This window comes from Coenobita brevimanus, chromosome 62 (genome assembly GCF_032717465.1).
Source record: "Coenobita brevimanus isolate Jiangsu-jjx chromosome 62, ASM3271746v2, whole genome shotgun sequence".
NCBI lineage: Eukaryota > Metazoa > Arthropoda > Malacostraca > Decapoda > Coenobitidae > Coenobita > Coenobita brevimanus.
The window spans coordinates 12827729-12848820 of NC_137015.1; the positions used below are offsets into that span (position 1 = coordinate 12827729).

Consider the following 21092-nt stretch of genomic DNA (forward strand, 5'->3'; position numbering starts at 1 on the left):
GAGCTGCGGATTGGGAGGCCCTCAGGCAGTATTTCTTTCATTTTCCCTGGAATGATTATTGCTTCCATGACAGGAAGCCATCTGAGTGTGCCTTGCACATTATGGAGGCTATTCTTTCGGGCATGGAAGCATACATTCCTTTCTCATATCCTTTGACTAATGTAGGAAAGGCTTGGTTTAATCACGCTTGTTCTAATGCTGTCCGCAACAAGGAGAGGGACTATAAAAGGTACCGGAGCCAACCCATACCTGAATCACATCTTTTTTATGTTTCTGCCCAGAAGCATGCTAAGTCTGTTCTTCGTTCTGCTGAAAATAATTTCACCTGTACTAAATACTCTCAACTCTCCAACTCGAATTCTTCCCACTCCTTCTGGCGCCTTGCCAAAAACCTTTCTAACAACTTTACCTCATCATCCTTCCCTCCTCTTTTCTACTCTGATGGCTCTTTAGCTATTTCTTCTACTGATAAGCAGCTCTCTTTGCTCAGGCTTTCTCCTCCAATTCCACCTTAGACGATTCCAGTGCTGTTCCTCCATTGCTTCCCCCCTCTGACTTCCTTATGGCTGACATTAAAATTTCTTCAGCTGATGTATTTTCTGCCATCACTGGCCTCAATACTAACAAGGCATATGGGCCTGATGGAGTCCCTCCTGTTGCCCTCAAGAACTGTGCTTCTGTGCTTACACCATGCCTTGGTCAACTCTTTCGCCTTTGTCTTTCAGCTTGTACCATTCCTTCTTGCTGGAAGTCTGCTTTTATTCAGCCAGTCCCAAAGAAGGGTGACCATTCCAAACCCTCTAGCTATCGTCCAATTGCTTTAACATCCTGTGTCTCAAAAGTTTTCGAGTCTATTCTTTAAAACATTTTAAAGCATCTATCCTATCACAACCTTCTTTCTGATCGTCAGTATGGGTTCCATCAGGGATGCTCCATTGGCGATATTCTCACCTACCTTTCAGACTCCTGGTCATCCTCCTTTCGGGACTTTGGCAAAAGCTTTGCCATTGCACTTGATATCACAAAGGCTTTCGATCGAGTCTGACAAATCTGTAATTTCCAAACTGCCCTCTTACGGTTTCTATCCTTCCATCTGTGCCTTCATCTATAGCTTCCTTTTTGGTCGTTCTATAGCTGCTGTTGTAGATGGCCATCGTTCTTCTAGATCTATCAACAATGGTGTTCCTCAGGGCTCTGTCCTATCACCAACTCTCTTCCTTTTATTCAGCAATGATCTTCTAAGCTGTACACCTAACCCTATCCACTCGTATGCTGATGATTCCACCCTTCACATTTTCATTCGATTTCCGCAACATCCATCTCAGAAGTTACTTCAACAAACAAGGGATGAAGCTATGGCACATCTAATGTCTGACTTGGCTTGTATCTCTGACTGGGGTAAAAATAATCTTGTTGTTTTTAATGGATCAACCTGTCAAAATCTTCCACAGGAGTGCCCACTAATATTTATTACAGCAATATCCAGCTCAATCCAGCATCATCCTTGAACATGCTTGTGGTTTCATTCACATGGGACTTATCTTGGAAAGATCACAATGCATCTCTTGTAAAATCTGCTTCCAAGAGATTAGGTGTCCTAAGCCAACACCGTGCCTTGTTTACCTCTGCACAGTTGTTGACTTTATATACGGGTTTTATTCGCCCCTGTTTAGAGTACAACTCTCGTGTGTGGGGAGGCTCCCCACATACAGCTCATCTCAATAGGGTGGTGTCAAAGGCTATTCATCTCATCAACTATTTATCTCTTTTCTATTGCTACTTCAATTGTCACTGCTTCTCCAAACTGTCTGCCTGCATCCTTCCACCTCTATGACAGGCACGTAGCACCCGTCTATTAACAAACTCTCATCCCTTTTCTGTCCAACTCTCTAATGCAAGAGTTAACTGTTACTCCCGGTCCTTCAATTATGCAACAGGTCAACTCTGGAACTGTCTCCCTCTGTCTGTATTTCCTACTTCCTATGATCTCCAGTCTTTCAAAAGCAGTGTGTCCTGGCATCTTGAAATGAATGGATCTTGAATTTGGCTCCCTTTTGTATTTTTTTTTTTTTTTTTTTTTGAAAGAACGTTTTGCAGGCTCAGCCTTTGGTTTCTTTTCTTTGTATAAAAAAAAAAAAGGAGTGTAATTTCATGCTCTAAACCTTGGGCATAAAACTTTTTACTTTTGTAAGAGTCGAAAAATTAGCTCCTTATACAGGTTTTCAGGGCAGTTAGGTCAATTCAATTGCATATCCTAGGGGTTAAGGCGAGCCATGGGTAGTCTGACCAGTTCAAGAGGCGAGCTAACCTCCACCATGTGAAGATGTAGGGTGAGGTGGCGAGTGCAGATACGGTGGGGGCGCCTGCATTTCTTAACAGCTCACATGCATTACTGAGGAGAGTGGCTACAGTGCGAAGCAGGTCTTGAATTTTGATGAGCCTGGGTTCTTTTGGAAGAGAATGTCTTCCAATGGAGGAAAAGTCTATGCCAGGATTCAAGCCCTCAAAGGACCAGCTGATACTCCTGCTGGGGGGCATCCCTGAGGGCGAGCTCAAGTTCAAGCCGCTCCTTGTATACCACTCTGAGAACCCCAGGGCTCTGGTGAGGTATGTTAAAGAGAACCTTCGGGTTATCTGGAAGTCAAACAAGAAGGCCTGACTGACTTCTGATACCTGTTCGTCATATTTCCACTCATACCTCTCTCGTGCGCTAAAAAGGTATGCCTCGCGGGAGAATTTGGCAAACAGATTTCCCATGGTGGTAGACAATGTGCCTAGTCAACTTCCCATGATGAAGGACTGGGCCAGTAATATAGAAATGGTGTTCCTGCCCCCCAACACCACGTCCTTGTCGCAGCCGATGGACTGTGACAGTGATGACAGGACAACAGTGCAGCAGTTCTGGAAGGGCTACAACATATGCCACGCCCTAGGGAATATTACTGTAGCATGGAGTGAGGTTAGCCAGGCCACAATGAACAGTGTGTGGCAGAAGCTGTGGTCAGAGTGTGTCCACTCCTTTATCAGCTTCCTGGAGGGTGTGCAAGCTCTGCCTGTGCAGCATGTGTGGCAGGACATAGCGAAACTGTCGCACCAAGCGGGTTTCGGGGAGGTCGACAAGGATGACGTGGGGAAGTTTCTCGAGAGCCACAGGGAGGAGCTCCTCAATATGGAGATCCAGCGGGCATGCCAGGAGGCAAAGGAGGAGGAGGTCGTTCCTGAAGTGCGAGCTCTGAATATAAAAATCCTGAAAGAGATGCTAATGAAGCTGGACGAGACTGAGCTTATGCGCACACACAACCCCCTCCCAGGACGAAGCAGGGATGAAGCTAATCAGCTCAAGGAGGGGATGAAAGTGTACAGGACGATGCTGGAGGAGAAGAAGGTGCCCAGGCAGACTGCAATCACAGCATTTTTCAAGCAGGTTCCCACCACACCAGCGACCCAGAGAGGATCTCCCCAGCCCTCGATGAGCAGAACATTTCCCCAGCCTTCAACCAGCAGAGCATCTCCCCAGCCTTCAACCAGCAGAGAAACAGCAAGGGATACCTCCCGCCGAGGATGTGCTTGGCCCTTGGTGCTTTCCGTAACCTCCAGTCAATCCCCGTCTCCCGTGTCACCTATGTCTCCACTAAGGCAATCCACCATTACATTGCTGCCTTCCTCCTTTTGGGACTTTGGCAAAAGCTTTGCCTTTGCAGTTGACATCTCAAAAGCTTTCAGTCGAGTCTTGCACAATCTTTAATTTACAAACTGCCTTACAGTTTCAATCCTTCTATTTGTGCCTTCATCTACAGCTTCCTTTCTGGTCGTTCTATAGCTGCTGTTGTGGACAGCCATCGCTCTTCTCCTAGATCTATCACCAATGGTATTCCTCAGGGCTCTGTCCTATGACCAACTCTCTTCCTTTTATTCATCAATGACCTTCTAAGCTGTACATCTAACCCTATCCACTCATACGCTGATGAATCCACTCTTCATCTTTCCAATCAGTTCTCGCAATGTCCACCTCAGCAAATGCTTCAACCAACAAGGGATGAGGCTATGGTACACCTAATATCTGACTTGGCTCGTATCTCTGACTTGGGTAAAAGTAATCTTCTTCTTATTAATACATCAAAGACTTAGTTCTTACACCTATCAACCAAACAAAATGTTCCACAAGAGTACCTTCTAATGTTCAATAATATCCAACTCAATCCTGCATCATCTATGAAAATACCTGGGGTTTCATTCTCTTGAGATTTATCTTGGAAAGATCATATTACATCTCTTGTAGAATCTCCTTCCAAGAGATAAAGTGTGCCAAGCCAACTCCGTACCTTCTTTACCCCCGCACAGTTGTTGACTTTATACATGGGTTTTATTCAGCGCTGTGCAAAGTACAATTTTCATGTAAGGGGGGGCTCCCCACATACAGCTTTTCACAACAGCGTGGAGTCAAAGGCTTTTTATCTCATTATCTCTCCTCCTCTTACTGGCTCTGAACTGTCTGCTGGCATTACTCTCCCTCTACAACAGGCACATTGCATCTGTCTAGCAACAATCTCTCATCCCTTTTCTATCCACCTTTTTAATGCAAGAGTTACTTCCAGTCCTTCATTTATGCAACAGTCCAACTCTGGAACTGTCTCCCTCTGTCTGTTTTTCCTACTTCCTATGATCTCCAGTCTTTCAAACGCAGTGTGTCAAGGCATCTCGAAATGAATAGATCTTGAATTTGGCTCTCTTTGTATTGTTTTTGTTTTTTCTTGGAAGGAGCAGTTTGTGGGCTCCTGGTCTTTGGTTCCTTCCTTGCAGTAAAAAAGGATTAATGTTCTCCGTCAACAAGGCAATTCGTACTTATCTTTATCCTGTCAGATTCATGATGTGAAAGCTATTCGGTTGTTTAGCAAAACAAAACTCACTGCAGATAATTTGTGTGTCTGCATTTAATACTGGCAATTTCTGTAACAAAAGGCTTAGTTGATGTAATATGCATTTGCTCAGTCTCGATAACTACAGACATTACAATGTTGTTCAACCATTATTGGCTCAAGGATTTGTGAAGGAATGCTTTTGGCATAAGACAGCTGCTCAGTGTGAATGTAAATATAACTAATAACCACTGGCAATGTGTAAAACCAACAGCCAAACATGGCATACAGAAAACCTGGGTTAAGTACATCCACCTTTGTTTTACATTGTTGCCATACAGATATTAATGAGAACCATACGGGCCATCATTACTGGAGACTGTTCATAATTATTGGTGATAAAGGAAAAATCTACATAGGCCTATCCCTACTCTATTTGCAATATCATTTGTCGTCCATGGTGATACTACATAACAGGCTACAAGTGTAATTCGAACTCACTATGGCAACAGCTGTACTATCTGACAACTGTCGGGACGTGTCATATAATTGCACATTAAGAAATAGTCACCATATTCATAACAGAGGGATACTCAGCCACCCAGTGGAAAGTGCGTCGTGAATTGTTACAAACCATGAAGGGCTATTATAAAATGTGGCAATGTCGACACAATGTTTCATGTCCTGACTGTAAAATTCCATATTCTCCATGAAACAACGATTTGGCCCAGTCATCACCTTGTAATCTATCCCTTCCGCTGTAGCTCCTGTCGTCTACCAAAGTCCAACGTCCTCTACCTCATGACCCCTCTCCTCTAGCCCCCGATTTGACCAGTATTGCCCTCTTCCTTACCCACCTCCCTCCTCCTGTCTCGCACGTTCCCCACCTCCACCCTGCAACCTCCTGTATGTAGTGAACCTGCATTGATTTCAGAGGTCTACCAAAGTCAGGTTTAAGGTACAGAGAATGGGCGTCATGATAATTCTCTGTTCACTGTTAGTTGTGGGGAAGCTGATAACTATGACTTAAATGATGAATTGTTAACCATTGTATGGTTCATGACTCGAAATTATACCACTCATGAAATCCGTGGCATTCATAATAACTGCCATTATGTAGAGGGTGTATTGTATGACATGATTTTAAAAACTTACCATAATGATGACATGCAATTATCAGTATATTTTCTGGCGGAACATTCCTTATATTACCACCAATAACTGTGCACAGCAGCAATGATCACCGCGTTCGGCTCATCCTAGCGACCGAACGAAAGCTTGTGAAGTTCCACATCTACCAGTGTTACCAGATGCTGGGAGCATTACACCACCTCTTTGGTGGACAGGGTGTTTCTGTTTGATATGTCCGCAACTGTACGCCTCCATTTCAACCAGTTCCTTGTAGAAATCATCATCCTGCTTTCTGCCTTTATCCCTTTTCTTAGCTCCTTCCAAATTTGCTTTACTGAAGTATGTGGACATCATGTGGTACTAAGAGCAAAGATTCTACTTACATTCCCTGGTGAGCAGACTTAAACACAATCAGCTGACGAGCTTGCTGGGTGCATTCCTGCACTACTTTGTTTTATTCTGTTATTTGAACAACATTCTTATTTAAAACTTCCTCTTTTATATTAGGACACTATTTAGTTTAACCTGGTACAAAGCTTGACTCATATAAAGACACCTTTTTAGGTATGGCCAATTGTTGGCCAGGTTGGCCAAGCATGGAACGATGTGTCATATGTCCTGCTTGCATGGCATCTCATTCTACCTTACCTTAATTTTCTTACCTAACTATCTTTACAGGAATGAGTCAAGCTTGTATTGTCCCTTGTCTTAAACCATTTTTATTGTACATATCCTTAAATTTATTAACTGTTTTGGCACACACTATTTCATTTGGTAGTGCATTCCACAAATCAACTGCCCTATTTGGGAAACTAAATTTCCTTGCATCTTTATCGCCTCTCTTTTTATGCAGTGTTTTGCAGTATCCTCTTGCCAATGCACCTCTATAGGTTATGTAATCATTTATGTCTATTTTCTCCTTCCCTGATATGCATTTATATAGCATAACCATGTCTCCTCTTTTCCTTCTCTCCTGTAGTGCAGGTAGATTCAGTTTTTCTAGTCTTTCTATGTTATTATCTTTCTTAGCATGTCTTCATTTATGTATGTGAATGCTCTTCTCGTATCTGCAAGCAGTGTATACATGTTCCGTACCTTCTCACTGATGTGGTCAGCCGGAAATAGCCTGTTATTGATAATCACAACCTACGTCCTCTCTTTCTGATGTGTGTAGGATTTTACTTCGTAACTTATAATCACAATCAGGTCTTTTTCCACTTTTACCAAACTTTATTACATGACACTTGTCCACATTGTATTTCATTTGCCATGTACTGCTCAATTCATGATGTTTATTTAGTTCTTCTTGTAGCTCTTTACAAAAGTCTGTGTTAGTAATTTTCCTTTGTATTATTGCATCATCAGGAAACATATTTAGATAGCTTTCATTTCCAATGCTACTATCTATATCATTTATATACACCAAAAACATATTTGGTGCCAGCACTGAGTCTTGTGGAACCCCGCTAGTCACTTCCCTCCATGATGAGTAATTTCTCCTTAGTACTGTTCTCATTTCTTTTTTTTTGAGAAAATCTTGCATCCAACAGTACAGTTTGCCTCGGATTCCTCCTTGATGGTACAATTTCCATAAAAGTCTTTGGTGCAGTACTCTGTCAAATGCTTTCTTGAAACAGATACTGTCCACCCATCCTTCTCTTTTCTGTAATGGTGCGGTACTCTGTCAATTGCTTTCTTGAAATCTAAATAGATACGTCCACCCATCCTTCTCTTTTCTGTAATGTTCTGTTACCCTATCATAGTAGCTCAACAGATTAGTAACACATGATTTTCCCTTTCTGAAATCAAACTTTCTGTTATCATATTGTGTTCTTCTAGATGATTTACCCAAACTTTCCTTATCAGCTTTTCTAATACCTTGCTTGCAACACTGGTTAGTGATACTGGTCAGTAGTTGAGTGGATTCTGTCTCTTTCCTTTCCTGAATAAGGGAACAATGTTTGCTTTCTTCCAAATATCAGGTAGTTTACCTTATCCCAAGGATTCCTTGAAAATTAAAGATAATGGTTTACTTATCTCCTTTGCACATTCATGTAGCACCCAACATGATATTTCATCAGGACCATTTGATTTTCCTTTGTCTAATTTACTTAAATCCTTCTGTATTTCTTTTTCTGATATTTGTATATCTAGTAGTACAGTAGGCTCGCACAGTGCACAACATCACAGTGTGCAAATCGCATTGTGCATGGGTGACCAAAAATCATAACCAAAAACCTTGAATGTGCGAGTTTACCTCACAGAACGCAAGGTAGAGGCAAGAAGTGACTCAAAAACACCATTTTCCATTAGTACACAACTCCCCCACGCACAACACGTCCATTGTCATGTGTCGTCATGTTGATGCACAGAAATTCCCAGGCATTCTACTGCGCAGCTTGGGATAGAAGGCGGCGGGTGCGACATAACAGTCCCAGTTCGTGCACAGTGCGGATCCGCTCTCTACAGCTAACCTGTAGTGTACAATGTGTGGCATTTTTTTTTGCTGCTCCAACCTGGGGTGTACTTTGCCACACCATGGCTGCAGCCCCAAGAGGTAAAAAACTTCTGACGCATGCAACCAAGTTAGAGATTATCAAGATGGAGGAGGAGAGACAAGGAAACACCACCATTGGGAAAGCCCTGGGACTGGCTGAATCAACAGTGAGGACAGTGTGGAAGAAACGCGATGCCATAAGGGCTCTAGCGAAGACGAATGGTGCATCTGACCTAGGCGGCCGTTCCCAGGTGGGAAATAATGCGATGATACTAATGGAACAGTATCTTGCCACCTTCATAATGAGGATGAAGAAGGAAGGTGTTCCACTGAATGGCAGATTTATTCGGAACCAAGCCCAGCTCTTTACAAGGCAGCATCTTGCAAGTTAAATGTGGACAAACCTTTCAAGGCATTGGTAAGATGGCTGGACTGTTTTCTGAAGTGCAAGGAACTCTGTCACATCAGAGTGTATGGTGAATGTGCCGCTGCCGACGAGCTAGCCGCGAGAGAGTAGCCTGCGATATTTAAAGCGCTTCTTGAAGAAGGCCAGTACACCTAGGACCAGATCTACAACATCGACAAAACGTTGTTATACTACAAGGCCATGCCCAAATCAACTTACACTGCTAAAAAACAGAAACAAGCCCCTGGTCGCACGCTCCAGAAGTGTAAGATGACGGTAATGTTCGCTGTAAACCTGTCTGGGAGCCACAAGATAAGGCCAGTTGTTGTACACACAACTTCCCACCCAAGGTGCTACAAAAACCTCGTGAACATGGACACAAGTTGCGTGTATTGGTACAGTAATCCCTCCACTATCCAACGTAATAGAGCCATAGGCATGTCCGGAAAGTGGTCCTGTCTGGATAGTGGGCACCAGCCTCCTGGACTTGTACTTATGGACCCTAACTCAGAAAAACACATATTTGTCCCTCTGGACATGCATAGCACCTATTTGAGACACCAATAAGAGACATAAAAGACTGAAATAAATGCAAAAGAAGCATAAAATGAGGTTTTTGAGGTAGGTTCATACAATATTAAACTTTCTGGGTACTTATAAGTCCCTGGCTCCTTGACTGGTAGTTATGGACCCTAACCTAGCCTAACTCAGAAAAACACCTCCCTACTGCACATGCACAGCACCTAAGACACTACATATTCACACCAATAAGGGACATAAAAAAGTGAAATGAGGTGTTTGAGGTAAGTATAGTATGGAAAATACAGTACAGTACAGTATGAAACATTCTGCCTACTTACAGCAAGTCCATGGGCATCTCGATGAATAACCGCCTCCTTTCAGACTCTGACAATAAGAAGGATTTCCTGAAGCACTTGCAGTACACTGTTCATGAAGTCTTGTACGTAACTTAGTCATTTGCACTCAGAAGTCCATTCTCTTCACACTGCGCACTCTTGTCTGTCTTATGCTCCATTGTAACTTAATAAGTGTTGCACTCTGCACTTAAGTCTTTCCACTCATAAAACCAATTTTAAAACAAATCACAGGTTTATTTACGTTAAATTTAGTCGAAAAATTTTGTCTTTTCGCTCAAATTTCTACTTTCTTTACAATACTGTATGCACTGTTTTTCTTTCACTGCACAACACTAAATTCCCGTGTGGTCTAGCGGAGAAGTTCTTGCCGTTTAATCACTGTCAGAATCTGAGAGTATCGCTGGCAGGTGACCCAGAGGTGCGTCGCTGGGTCATGGTGATGGTGTACCCACTGCAGACGACTCGGAAGATAGACGCAAACTCACGTCGAGCGGTGACTCCACTGTGGCTGATGTGCTGGGCTGTGGCTCGGAGCATGAGGGCCTGTCTTGGGGAGGCAACTGAGTGGAGCCAGGGCTGGGCACAGCGGGGGTCACGGGCCTGAAAAAGCTCTCAATTGTTGATTGATGCAAGGAACGACGATTCTGATGATTTATGATGCTCTGCCTGAAAGCACGCACTTCCTCCACAAGTCCCAAGGGCCCCATCTCCCTGTCGCAGTCCGGGTGTTCCAGGTAGTCCAGAATGAACTCTAGGTGTTCCCGGAGTGCGCTCAGCTTGGGGATGGCTGGAGTTGTGTCATGCTGAGAGGAGTCCGCATCATTGTCACCATCCTCGTCGGAATCTTCAAGCTGGGTACTGACACCTGCAACTGAAGATGCGATCTCAATATCAGACAGGTTCTGATACCCACGATCGCCCTTGTCATCATCCAACCACTCACGCACTTCGTCCACATCAACATCGTCGCCGTGCGCAAGAAGATGTTCATGGAAGTCATCCACGTCAAAACCTACGAAATCGTACTCCACATCCGTTCCGAGAAGCAGACGAGACCAGCCGTTTTCTAAAGTCTTGACAGGGATTTCCTTCCATGCACTGGCCTAGTTGTAAATGGCAGACTTGATGTTGTAGCGTTGAATGTTTTCCAAAGTCTGCTGGCCTCGCGTCCCTTCCCTCCATGCGCTAGTCCTTGTCCTCGAGAACAACCATCACCTCATCCAGGAACTTCCGTCGGTATAGGTGCTTCGTTGCCACGATCACTCCTTGGTCCATTGGTTGGATGAGGGCAGTAGTATTAGGTGGCAGAAACATGCACCTAATGCGGTCAATCTCAGCCACCAAGTCCTTGTCACACGGGTGGGCAGGTGCATTGTCGAGGAGAAACCTGGTCGCGTGGGATTCCCAGTTTCTCCGTCTGGTAATGCATGACCTCCTTGACAAAATGGCAGTGGAACCAGTCTTTGAAGATGTGGGCTGTGAACCATGCCTTCAAGGAATGGTACCAGATGACAGGAAGGACATCCATCACCCCACGAAGACACCGAGGCTGCTTTGCACGGCCAACAATAACGGGCTTAAGCTGGTGCATGCCGTTAGCATTGGCACAATACAAAGCAGATAGCCGTTGCTTGGAGAGCTTGCGGCCAGGTACATGCTTCTCCGTCTCCTCGGCTAGAGTGTTCGTAGGCAAAGAGCGATAGAATAAACCAGTTTCGTCAGCGTTGTAGACTTGACTGAGAGTGAGGCCCTCCCTGTCGATCAAGTCCTTCATCTTGTGCTGAAACTCCTCTACTCCATCATCGTTAGCGTCCAAAGCTTCGCCATGAGACTTATGGTTGGTAAGGCCATGTCGTAACTTAAACGCAAAGAGCCAACCTTCGGATGCCTTGAAGTCTAGGGCGTCGTGAAGCCTTGCGAACTTCTCAGCAGCAGCCTTCAGCTCCGTACCATGTACCATCACACCAGCAGCACGTTCCTGTAGATACCAAATCAACGTGGAGTGGTCGACTTCAGCAAACTTGGGAGTAAACATCATCTTCCTCTCCACGTTGCGTTTGCTTTTCGACAAGAAGTCAGCCGTGTACTGCATGAGTTTGTCTCGGGATCCCTTAACATCAAACAAAGTAGATCGGGCCAGGTTGAACTCACGGAGGATGCGTAAAGAAGACCATCCCGCATCTACTTTCTCCAATATCTCCCGCTTCTTCTTCAGAGTCAATACCACTCCCTTCCTCTTCTTAGGCGGTGGGGCCATCATCACACACACGAAGAAGAGGCACGAGAGCAGCAGGAGTGCCTGCAGCAGGTAAGGCACCACCACAAAAGCGAGCACGTGGGCAGCCATGACGACGAGCGTTCACTCACGACAAGAGACAGGCGGAAAGTGGGGAGGATGCAGGGGCGCTCTAGCGGACGTCGGAGGAATGATGCACCACAACAAAGCTGTCCCGCGCCGTGCGCGCCAAGTTCAAATTACGGGCAAGAATTATTTTATTTATTTTTTTTTTTTTTTTTTCCCCCCCCCCGACCATTTTGGGAATATTGGATCCCGGGACGATTATGTCTGGAAAGTGGGCATCCGGAAAGTAGAGAGATTACTGTACAAGTCTGTAAATGGTTGGATGACTGGGAACATTATGGCAGACTGGTTAACAAGGCACTGTGTCCTCGATGCCAGGGCCAAGTGTCAGGAACTTGGCATTCCATGTAAGATGCTACTTGTGCTGGACAGTGCACAAAGTCACCCTCCATATCTAGAAGATCTGCACAAGGATTGTCGTGTTGTGTTTCTGCTGCCCCAGACGATGTCACTAATGCAGCCACTGGATCAAGAACTGATTGCCACTGTGAAGCTCTTCCACCATAAGTAAGTGTATGACTACCTACGCAGGAAGACCGACACACAAAAAGAGCTTTGTGCCCTACAAGAAGATCACGACGAAGACCTTGATGAGGCACCTGCTCCCGTATCATCTCCGCCAGCAGCTGTATCCCGACCCGCCACAGGTGACCTGACTGTTGAGGCATTTTGGCGTCGTTTTACAGTGGAGGACACAGTTGACTTTCTCCTACAAGCATGGCACCAGATTACACCTCCAACGGTGAACCATGCTTGGCGAATGCTCATGCCTCACTTATGCACGACCCAGGAGATGGCCATTCAACCACTGTCCGAGGCTGAGGGAGCAACACTGACAGTAGTTGGCCAAACAGGCCTGAGTCCTTGAGGAAGGCCACGGCCTAGTCCCGGCTTTCCCACAGAGCTCTCAAGGAGTGTATGTTGTGTTGTTGGCGTAGGTGATTGTGTGCAATGCAGTCTTCCATAATTTGCTTAATAGTATGGGGTGCTGTGTTGCATCCTGGACAGGCATCAGCAACCGAGTCATCCAGCCTCTTCTGGTAGCTTAAGAGGGCTGGATGGTGCCTACATCTCAGCCTGGCCAGGTGGACCCTGTCCTCACAAGGGAGATAGGATTCAGAAGGGTGGATGTCATGAGGCCGTGCATGCAGCTGTGTGTTGTCTTTAAGTGACTGAATGGAGCGGTGAGTGTTTTGAGTGTGGATATGCTTCTGGAAGTTGGTCTGAGGTGGGCGAGGGGGAGTGATGACAGTATTTGTGTATGGTATCGTGTGCTGGGTGTTGTTTTGATGTTCCTTGGTGTAGGTGGATGTGCTGCCATGTAATATAGTCGATGTTGTGGGTTTGTGGAGGCTGCAGCAAGAAACTGGGTGCCTCTCATGTCTAGGTGATCCTTGACTTTGAGGACTTTGGTTTCTTGATGTAGGTGGTCTGTGGGTGTAGTAGCTATGCAGCCTGTGATTATTTTTAGGGCCTTGTGCTGTATGGTCTGTAGAGTGTTGTAGTGTGTTTTGGTGAGGTTAGGAGCCCAGGCAGGGCTTACATAATTCATCACTGAAGTATGTATTGTTTGTATACTGTGGTGGTGGTTTCTTTGTTGTGTCCAAATGTTGTATGGGCAAGTGACCTCAAGGCATAGAATGTTGGTGTTATTTTATTTTTAATGTTTGTGATCTGTTGTTTAAATGACATTGATGTATTGTATGTCACACCAAGGATTTTGTGTGTGTGTGTGTGTAGTAGAGGAGAGTTGTTTATGGTGAGGTGTGGGATGTGACTGTGTTCTGCTGTCCAGTTTGTGAGATGGGTCACTGTAGATTTGGCTGGGGCTATTTTGAGCCTGATTGTGGTGAACCATTCATGTAGTGTGTTGAGGTAAGGTTGGAGGATGTGTGCAGTGAATTTTGGTGCATACACGTAAGTGTTATATCATCTGCATAGGAAGCTATGTGTATCTGTGGTGTGTGGGGTGTGGGTATGTCGTGCATGTATAGGTTAAAGAGTGTAGGGAACAAAACAGATCCATGGGGGACGCCATTTGTAAAGTTTCTGATGTTAGATGACTGACTGGCAAATGTTGCATGTGCCCATCTGCCTGCTAAGTAGTTTGCCAGCTATCATTTTGTGTTATTGTGCATGTTTGTGTTGAGTATTTTGTTTGTGAGGTTGTGGCGGGGGATGGCATCTAAAGCTTTGCTGATGTCTAGTGTGATTAGGAGTGTTCTGTGTGGTGGCCTAGCTGAATTCATGCCATCAAAAACTCTCTGTGTAAGGTCTGTAAGAAGGGTGTTTATGGAGTGTAGTGGCCTAAAGCCATGTTGTGACTGGGCTAGGGGAATGTGAGGTGTGACTAGTTATAGTACCAGTTGTTCAGTGACTTTAGAGGGGGTGTAGAGGAGTGTAATGGGGCAGTGTGAGGAGGGTAATATGGGGTCTTTGTCTGGTTTAGGGATAGTGATGATAATGCCATGCTTCCAGATGTTGGGTATTATGCTGTGTGAGTAGCTGTAGTTTGATATGTTGGTGAGTGCTTGTATGCCTTGTGGTCCAAGGTGTTTAAGGTGAATGTTGCTTATGTTGTCTGGTCTGAAGCACAGGAAGGGTTATGCTCGGTGACTAATTCGTGGTACAAAAATCTCTGGAATGTTGTAAACAATAATTGACAGACACAGAGAATGGAAATTTAACATATTTACTGAAACTCTTACCAAGAGACTATTGCAAAGTATGATATATATAGGGGCAGGTAGGAGGGGAGGGGGGGGGAAGTACTGTCCATCATGCAGTGAAATGGCAGGAGAGCCCCCATGCACAGAATTTACATCCATCCATCCATCCATTATCCAAGCCTTTGTTGCCCCATGAGCAGTGTAGGAGCCCGGGGTATAACAAACATGACTCCTGCGCTAGGCCTAATGGCTGATAATGGCCCCAATGCTTTACAAACAATATATGTATGTTCCATAGACACAGTCACTTCACAGTAAATTCACAAACACTATACAATAATGATATTTCAATCGTGGCTTCTGCCTCGGGCTGAACAGGGAAAACAGAAGAAGTTAAAGGGATGAGGGAAGGAGCGCTACCCTCCCACCTGGCTAGTGGTGAGATATTGTGGAATACTGATACACTTTGTCCCATGCCCGGGCTGACAGGGTTGCCAAGTATTTACTTTGGACGCCAGACTGGCCTCCTAGGACTCACCAAAATTTGACGCAATTCAGCCTAAAACTTATTTTTTGGCTAATTTTTTTCTGCTTTGGGACTCGATTCGAGTCTTTGTGCTTTTACCAGGAAAAAATAAAATATGCGATTCGTGTCTTTGTGTGTTGGAGGGATTAATATGGATTGGCATTTTGTTAAACCCAGTGACTGAATTTCATAGAGTTTTGCAAATTTCCTTCACATGTGGTTTGTAAGTAGCTTGTAACTTAGCCAACAGCATATTCTGGTGGGCGATTAGCATTCGGCTCCCAAGTGCGTTTCTTTCATTACTGTATTTTTGTTTCTGCCAGAGAAGATAAGTAATGGGGGAGTTTAATCTAAGCCCAAACAGGGATTCATTACAGTAATTAGCTAAATAGGCATTTAACTCACAGATGACAGTAAATGTTGTAAAGTGGAGTTTAGCTGCTGAATCACAATGTCAGGAGACAGCTAGAATGAAATAGAATAATCATTATTGTCATGAAGAGAATAAGAGATTGTGACGTATCACTTCAGTTTTTTTATTACAAGGCCATTCAAAGTTAGGCCATTCAAAGAAAAAGCAAGAGGATAATCAGAGAAAAATAATGAAATGATTAAATCTGTCAGCTATAACAGTTTTATCACAACCTGGACCCTGTTGAGGAAGATGGTTCAAGTCATGTTAAAACTGCTGTATCTGGACAGTAAACATAATTTTAGTATGTGGGTATAATCTGTCCATTTGAACAGTTTTTGGTGCTGTGAAGCAAGACACTTTTAAACATGTCATTCATATACTTTGCTAACTCTGCACTTTTTTCTCCAAGCCCCAGAGTCGACAGCAGATAGAATCACAGCTTCGGATAGCACGTGAACTTAGTGATCTGGTTGTTTACTTTCGCTGTGTGCAATTTGAAACTAGAGGACGCACTAAATTAGAGACCGGAGCTGTTTTCAATGAAGTTTCCTCCTTCCCTGAGCAAAAGATGGAGCGTTATATATCAAGTTACCCTACTGAGCTCCTCAAACACCATCAAGTAGGTGCCTGTATATTGTGTACCAGTGGTCCTCATTATTTGTCAATGAAACTTTTCCATACATTTGATGCTATGAATTAGGAAGCTGGCATACCAGCTTTATAGGTATCAGTGAAGTATTAAATGACAATATTTCTACAGTTTACTGAGGAATTAGCAGTAAAACAAATGTACAAAAATGAAAAGTGACATAACGAGGATGTAGTGTAAAGATGCTTTGACATGGGTATCTACACTGACTATTGCTGCATTCTGTATCAGTGCTGTAAGGGCTTGCCTGTATGACCAGTGGGCACCAGTGGTGTTGGATTAGCTATAGTAATGGAAATGTATAGAAAATGGTCATGAAGGAAAGATTAATTACTTACAATCCCTGCTGTTAATTTAATTGGTTATAACATGTTTCATCACCATGCATCAAAATTGATGAGTAATATATTCATACACCACAGGTGGCCACTGCCTATGTGAATGGGCCCTGATGTACTGTTTTGTCTTGCTCTTACCCAGTGTTTTTCTCCTCTCATTGTACTCCCCAGGTCACGTTTAGCCGAGTGTACCCCAGGTCAACTCGTGTGGATTCTTCCAATTACATGCCTGTATCCATGTGGAATCATGGTGTTCAGATGGTGTCATTAAACTACCAAACAGGTGGTGAGTACCATCATATATCTACAGTATTGTACATTGGCCAGCACAATTTTCGTTATCATTGATCTCCTTTAATATGGTAAGACATTCAAAATATTAACTAAAACCAGAAATTAATTTTATGTGGGACATTTATTATTATTATTATTATTATTTTTTTTTTTTTGAGGAGGGGGGGGTCTGTTGTCTGTTATACTGGGAAGTCCCAGGAGAGGTGCTGCAGCCAGTGAGGAATGCATTTACCTGGGGTGGTGCAGTGGACAATCAGAACATTCGTTTAGATGTGACATCACCAAGCATTAGTCTCCCTGTGCTCTCTGGTGTAAGTGCATGACACTGTAATAGCATACTGGGACAAACTGCAGATCTCCCAGTAATTAATGATGAAAATTTTATGGCGGGAATTTTCATTCATAATTATATAATTTATTTATGACACCCAAATTCTTCAGAAATAACATGTTACTAAATAGCACCAAGTTAAGTTTGTTGACATTTTTGATGGCAGTTAATTGGTTTGGACCCGAAATTCATTTATCCCCAAATCAGTCCAGTTAATTAAGTTAGATCAGGTTGAACTAGGTTAGGTTGTCATATTATGTTAGATTAATAGGGACAAATGATAAGTGACAAATTGACTTTGGAGCCGAATCAACCTGGAGGTCCATCGTGGAAAGTGGCACCTACCTCATTTTGATTATAAAACTGATGAGGTTGTGCAGCTCATGTCTTCAGAACTATGCATTTCTGCAAATTTTTAAATCTATCACAATAATACATACTTTATTGAGAAAAAAAATACAATGGGCACTCACCAGCCACTCACTGAAGGCATTGCTTCTTTGGGTGTCTTCCTTTTCCTCCCTTCCTTCCTCTTCTGTCATTCTTTCCTTCATTCTTTCCTCTTCCTCCTGCCTATGGATGACTTTACACTCCCTCCTCTGTCTTTTTTTTCCTTTACTCTTTCCTCATCCTTCTGCCTATGGGTGACTCTACACTGATTGACAAGCCAAATGGTTTCTTGTACACCAGGAAACCAGTTACTACGCAGGGTGGTAACCATATAACCAAATTATGGCGCCTGATGGTTTAGTGGGTAATTAAGGCACTCCAATCGGATTGAGCCTGTGAAGATTGCATCCAAGGGGTGGTTGGAGTTTATTGCTCACATAATGCCACTCAGGGATGAATGAAGCTGGTCAGTCTCATCTTAAATGTCAGGACCAACTTGCCAAACCCCGGGCTCCTACGCTGCTCATGGGGCAACAAAGGATTGGATGATGGATGGATGGATGGATGGATATAAATTCTATGCATGGGGGCTCTCCTGCCATTTCACTGCATGATGGGCAATACTTCCCCCCCCCCTCCCCTCCTACCTGCCCCTATATATCATACTTTGCAATAGTCTCTTGGTAAGTGTTTCAGTACATATGTTAAGTTTCTTTTCTCAGTGTCTGTCTATTATTGTTTACAACATTCCAGGGATTTTTGTACCATGAATTAGTATCTGAGCATCAGCCTTCCTGTGCTGTCTGGCATAAGTGTGTAATGCAATAATAGCATGTTGGGACAAACTGCAGGAGAGCTCCTATCCATAAATGGTGAAAAATTAATGACAGGTATTACCTTTCATAATTGTAAAATTTAGTGTAACAACCAAATTCTTCAAAAATAACATTTACGTTATTAACCCCTAAAACGCGGATCGTCGCATTTGCGACGGTCGGCCCAAAGGGCAGAACGGCGGGTCATCGCGTTTGCGATTTGAGTTAATTTTGAATAACTGCGGGCAAGCATGCTCCAGCTGGTATTGTCTATCAGTCCCGCCACCCGTGAGCTACGTTTAGCACACTTGACCTTTGTACTACTGACCTCGGTTGTTGCCAAGTCTCATTTTTTTTACCCACCGACGCACTGATGCGCGGCCCTCCCTCGTCGTGCGATATGGCAACGCGCGGACGGCTGATACGTGTCAATCTGCGCCGTCATCTCGCAAGCACTTTTTGCTACTGGGAAACGCTTGTTTCCCCAGTTGTCACACTGTCATTTTTTCGCGCGGTTTGCCCCAGAATAGCGTCAGTCCACGCAAATCTGCCACGGTGACACCATGTCTAACTCGAGCTCTTCCGAGTCTGTGCCTTCTAGCCCTCCGAAAAAGGGTTTTGTGACCTCAACCCCCTTCAAAACCTTACCAGGAACTACTAAGGGGCTAAGTGACTCTGCAATAGCCTCAGAACTTTTGAAAGCCTCAATGGACTATGGCAGTGACATCGGTGTGTGGTCGAGCCTGGCTGAGTCTGACACACAATCCAGTGCAGAGTCCGGGCCAGAAGTGATTGTTTCTGTGCCGGAGGAGAGTGTGTCAGTGCCCAGCACCTCAGCAGGGAAGGCTCCGGTGAGAAGGGGCCTCGAGTATGGGAAGGGGGAGAAACGGAAAAGGAGTGGTGACCCCAGCTCACCGCCATTGTCCCCTACACCACGTCACGCCACCGCAAGCCCGCCACGTACTCCCAGCCCTGTTCTCTCGTCCTCCTCCTTTGCTGCCCTGTCTCCTGAGTTGTCGGAGTCTCCTTCACCACCGAGAAAGGGAAGTAAACGAGCATCATTACGTGTGAGAGGTTTTCGTAGGCCTAATGTTCGTGTTGGTAGAGTTAAGTCCCCTAGTATAAGGCTAACTCGTAGGGAGGGAACTCGCACTAGGCAACTCAGCAGTCACGCCACCGCGAGTGACCTTGAGCCCAGTGATAATGTCCCCCCCACCACCACCACCACCACCACAACACCAACACGACCTGGGATAGCCTCTGCCTCACCTACTGTTGCCCCGCCTGCCTCACCCACTCCCACACGACCTGCCTCACCCCCCGCTGCCCCAAGCACCTCCCAGCCTAGGCAGGGAACGCTGGATGCCTTCGTGTGGTCAGAGGGATCAGATTTTGTGCCTGAGGATCTGCCCTTTGACGACAGTGGGTGTGGATTTCAGGCTGACTTCCCTGTGGACGAGGATGCTGAATGCCTTGACTACCTGTTGGCCTTCCTTGACGACGAGGTTATGGAGCACATCTGTACAGAGACAAACAGGTACGAGGGGCAATGTGCTCCAGTTCGCGAAGGAGAAGGTGAGGCGGCCACGCCATCCACGTCGCGGATGGCAGCATGGGTGCCTCTTACGATCTGCGAGCTTTTTGTATTTATTGGATTGATGTTGCTAATGCCGCACAACTGGAAACACAAGTTAGAAGAATACTGGACTTCCGATGAGCTGTGCCCAACACCCATTTTCAGTAAATACATGAGCCGCGATCGTTTTAGGCAGCTGATGACTTATCTTCACTTCGCGAACAATGATGAGCCTTCCCAAACTGACCCATTATGGAAAGTGAGGGGAATCCTGAACATGATCAAGGATAAGTTTACGAGGTTCTTGCGCCCGTTCAAGAAAGTCGTGATTGACGAGTCCTTGGTATTGTTCAGGGGCCGTCTTCGGTTCGTCCAGTACATTCCAAGCAAACGCCACCGCTTTGGAATCAAGTTTTTCGTGCTGTGCGACTGCAAGATGGGGTTCATCCTTTACTTCGTCATTTACACCGCCAGCAATGTCGATTTGGATAAGACTGACCCCCTTGGATTCTCTGGTTCTGTGGTGAAAGTGCTTTTGGAAAAGTACTTTGGCGAGAATCATGTCCTGTATACGGACAATTACTATACCGCTCCTAAACTCGCCAAGTACCTTTCTGAACACGGCGTCAGCTCCTGTGGCACTGTCAGAAGCAAAAGGGCACATTACCCTGCCTTCCCCGAGGCTGAAAAGTCAAAGCGGGGAGACGTGCACCTGAAGAAATCTGACAAGATGCTTGCGATCAGGTGGCATGATAAGAGAGTCGTGAACATGCTCACCACAGTACACAAGGGTGAAATGCTGGCAACAGGGAAGGTCGACAGAAGGACTGGCGAGCCTGTGATGAAGCCTGATGCTGTCATTGACTATAACGTCAATATGCGGCTGGTGGACAAGTCTGATATGATGATTGGAGAGATTGACTGCCTGAGGAAAAATCGTCGTTGGTACAGGAAGGTGT

General features: G+C 44.9%; 1 protein-coding gene across 1 annotated transcript in view; it reads left to right on the forward strand.

The window, feature by feature from the left end:
* The window catches only part of sl (small wing phospholipase C gamma 1), a gene marked incomplete at its 3' end in the record, with an annotated part of 811582 nt that overhangs the window by 646044 nt on the left and 144446 nt on the right, over positions 1 to 21092 (forward strand). Inside the window, exons 20-21 of the mRNA XM_080275567.1 lie at positions 16150 to 16359; positions 16899 to 17013. Of these exons, the coding sequence (XP_080131693.1) occupies positions 16150 to 16359; positions 16899 to 17013 (325 nt within the window). The remainder of the gene's footprint in view (positions 1 to 16149; positions 16360 to 16898; positions 17014 to 21092) is intronic.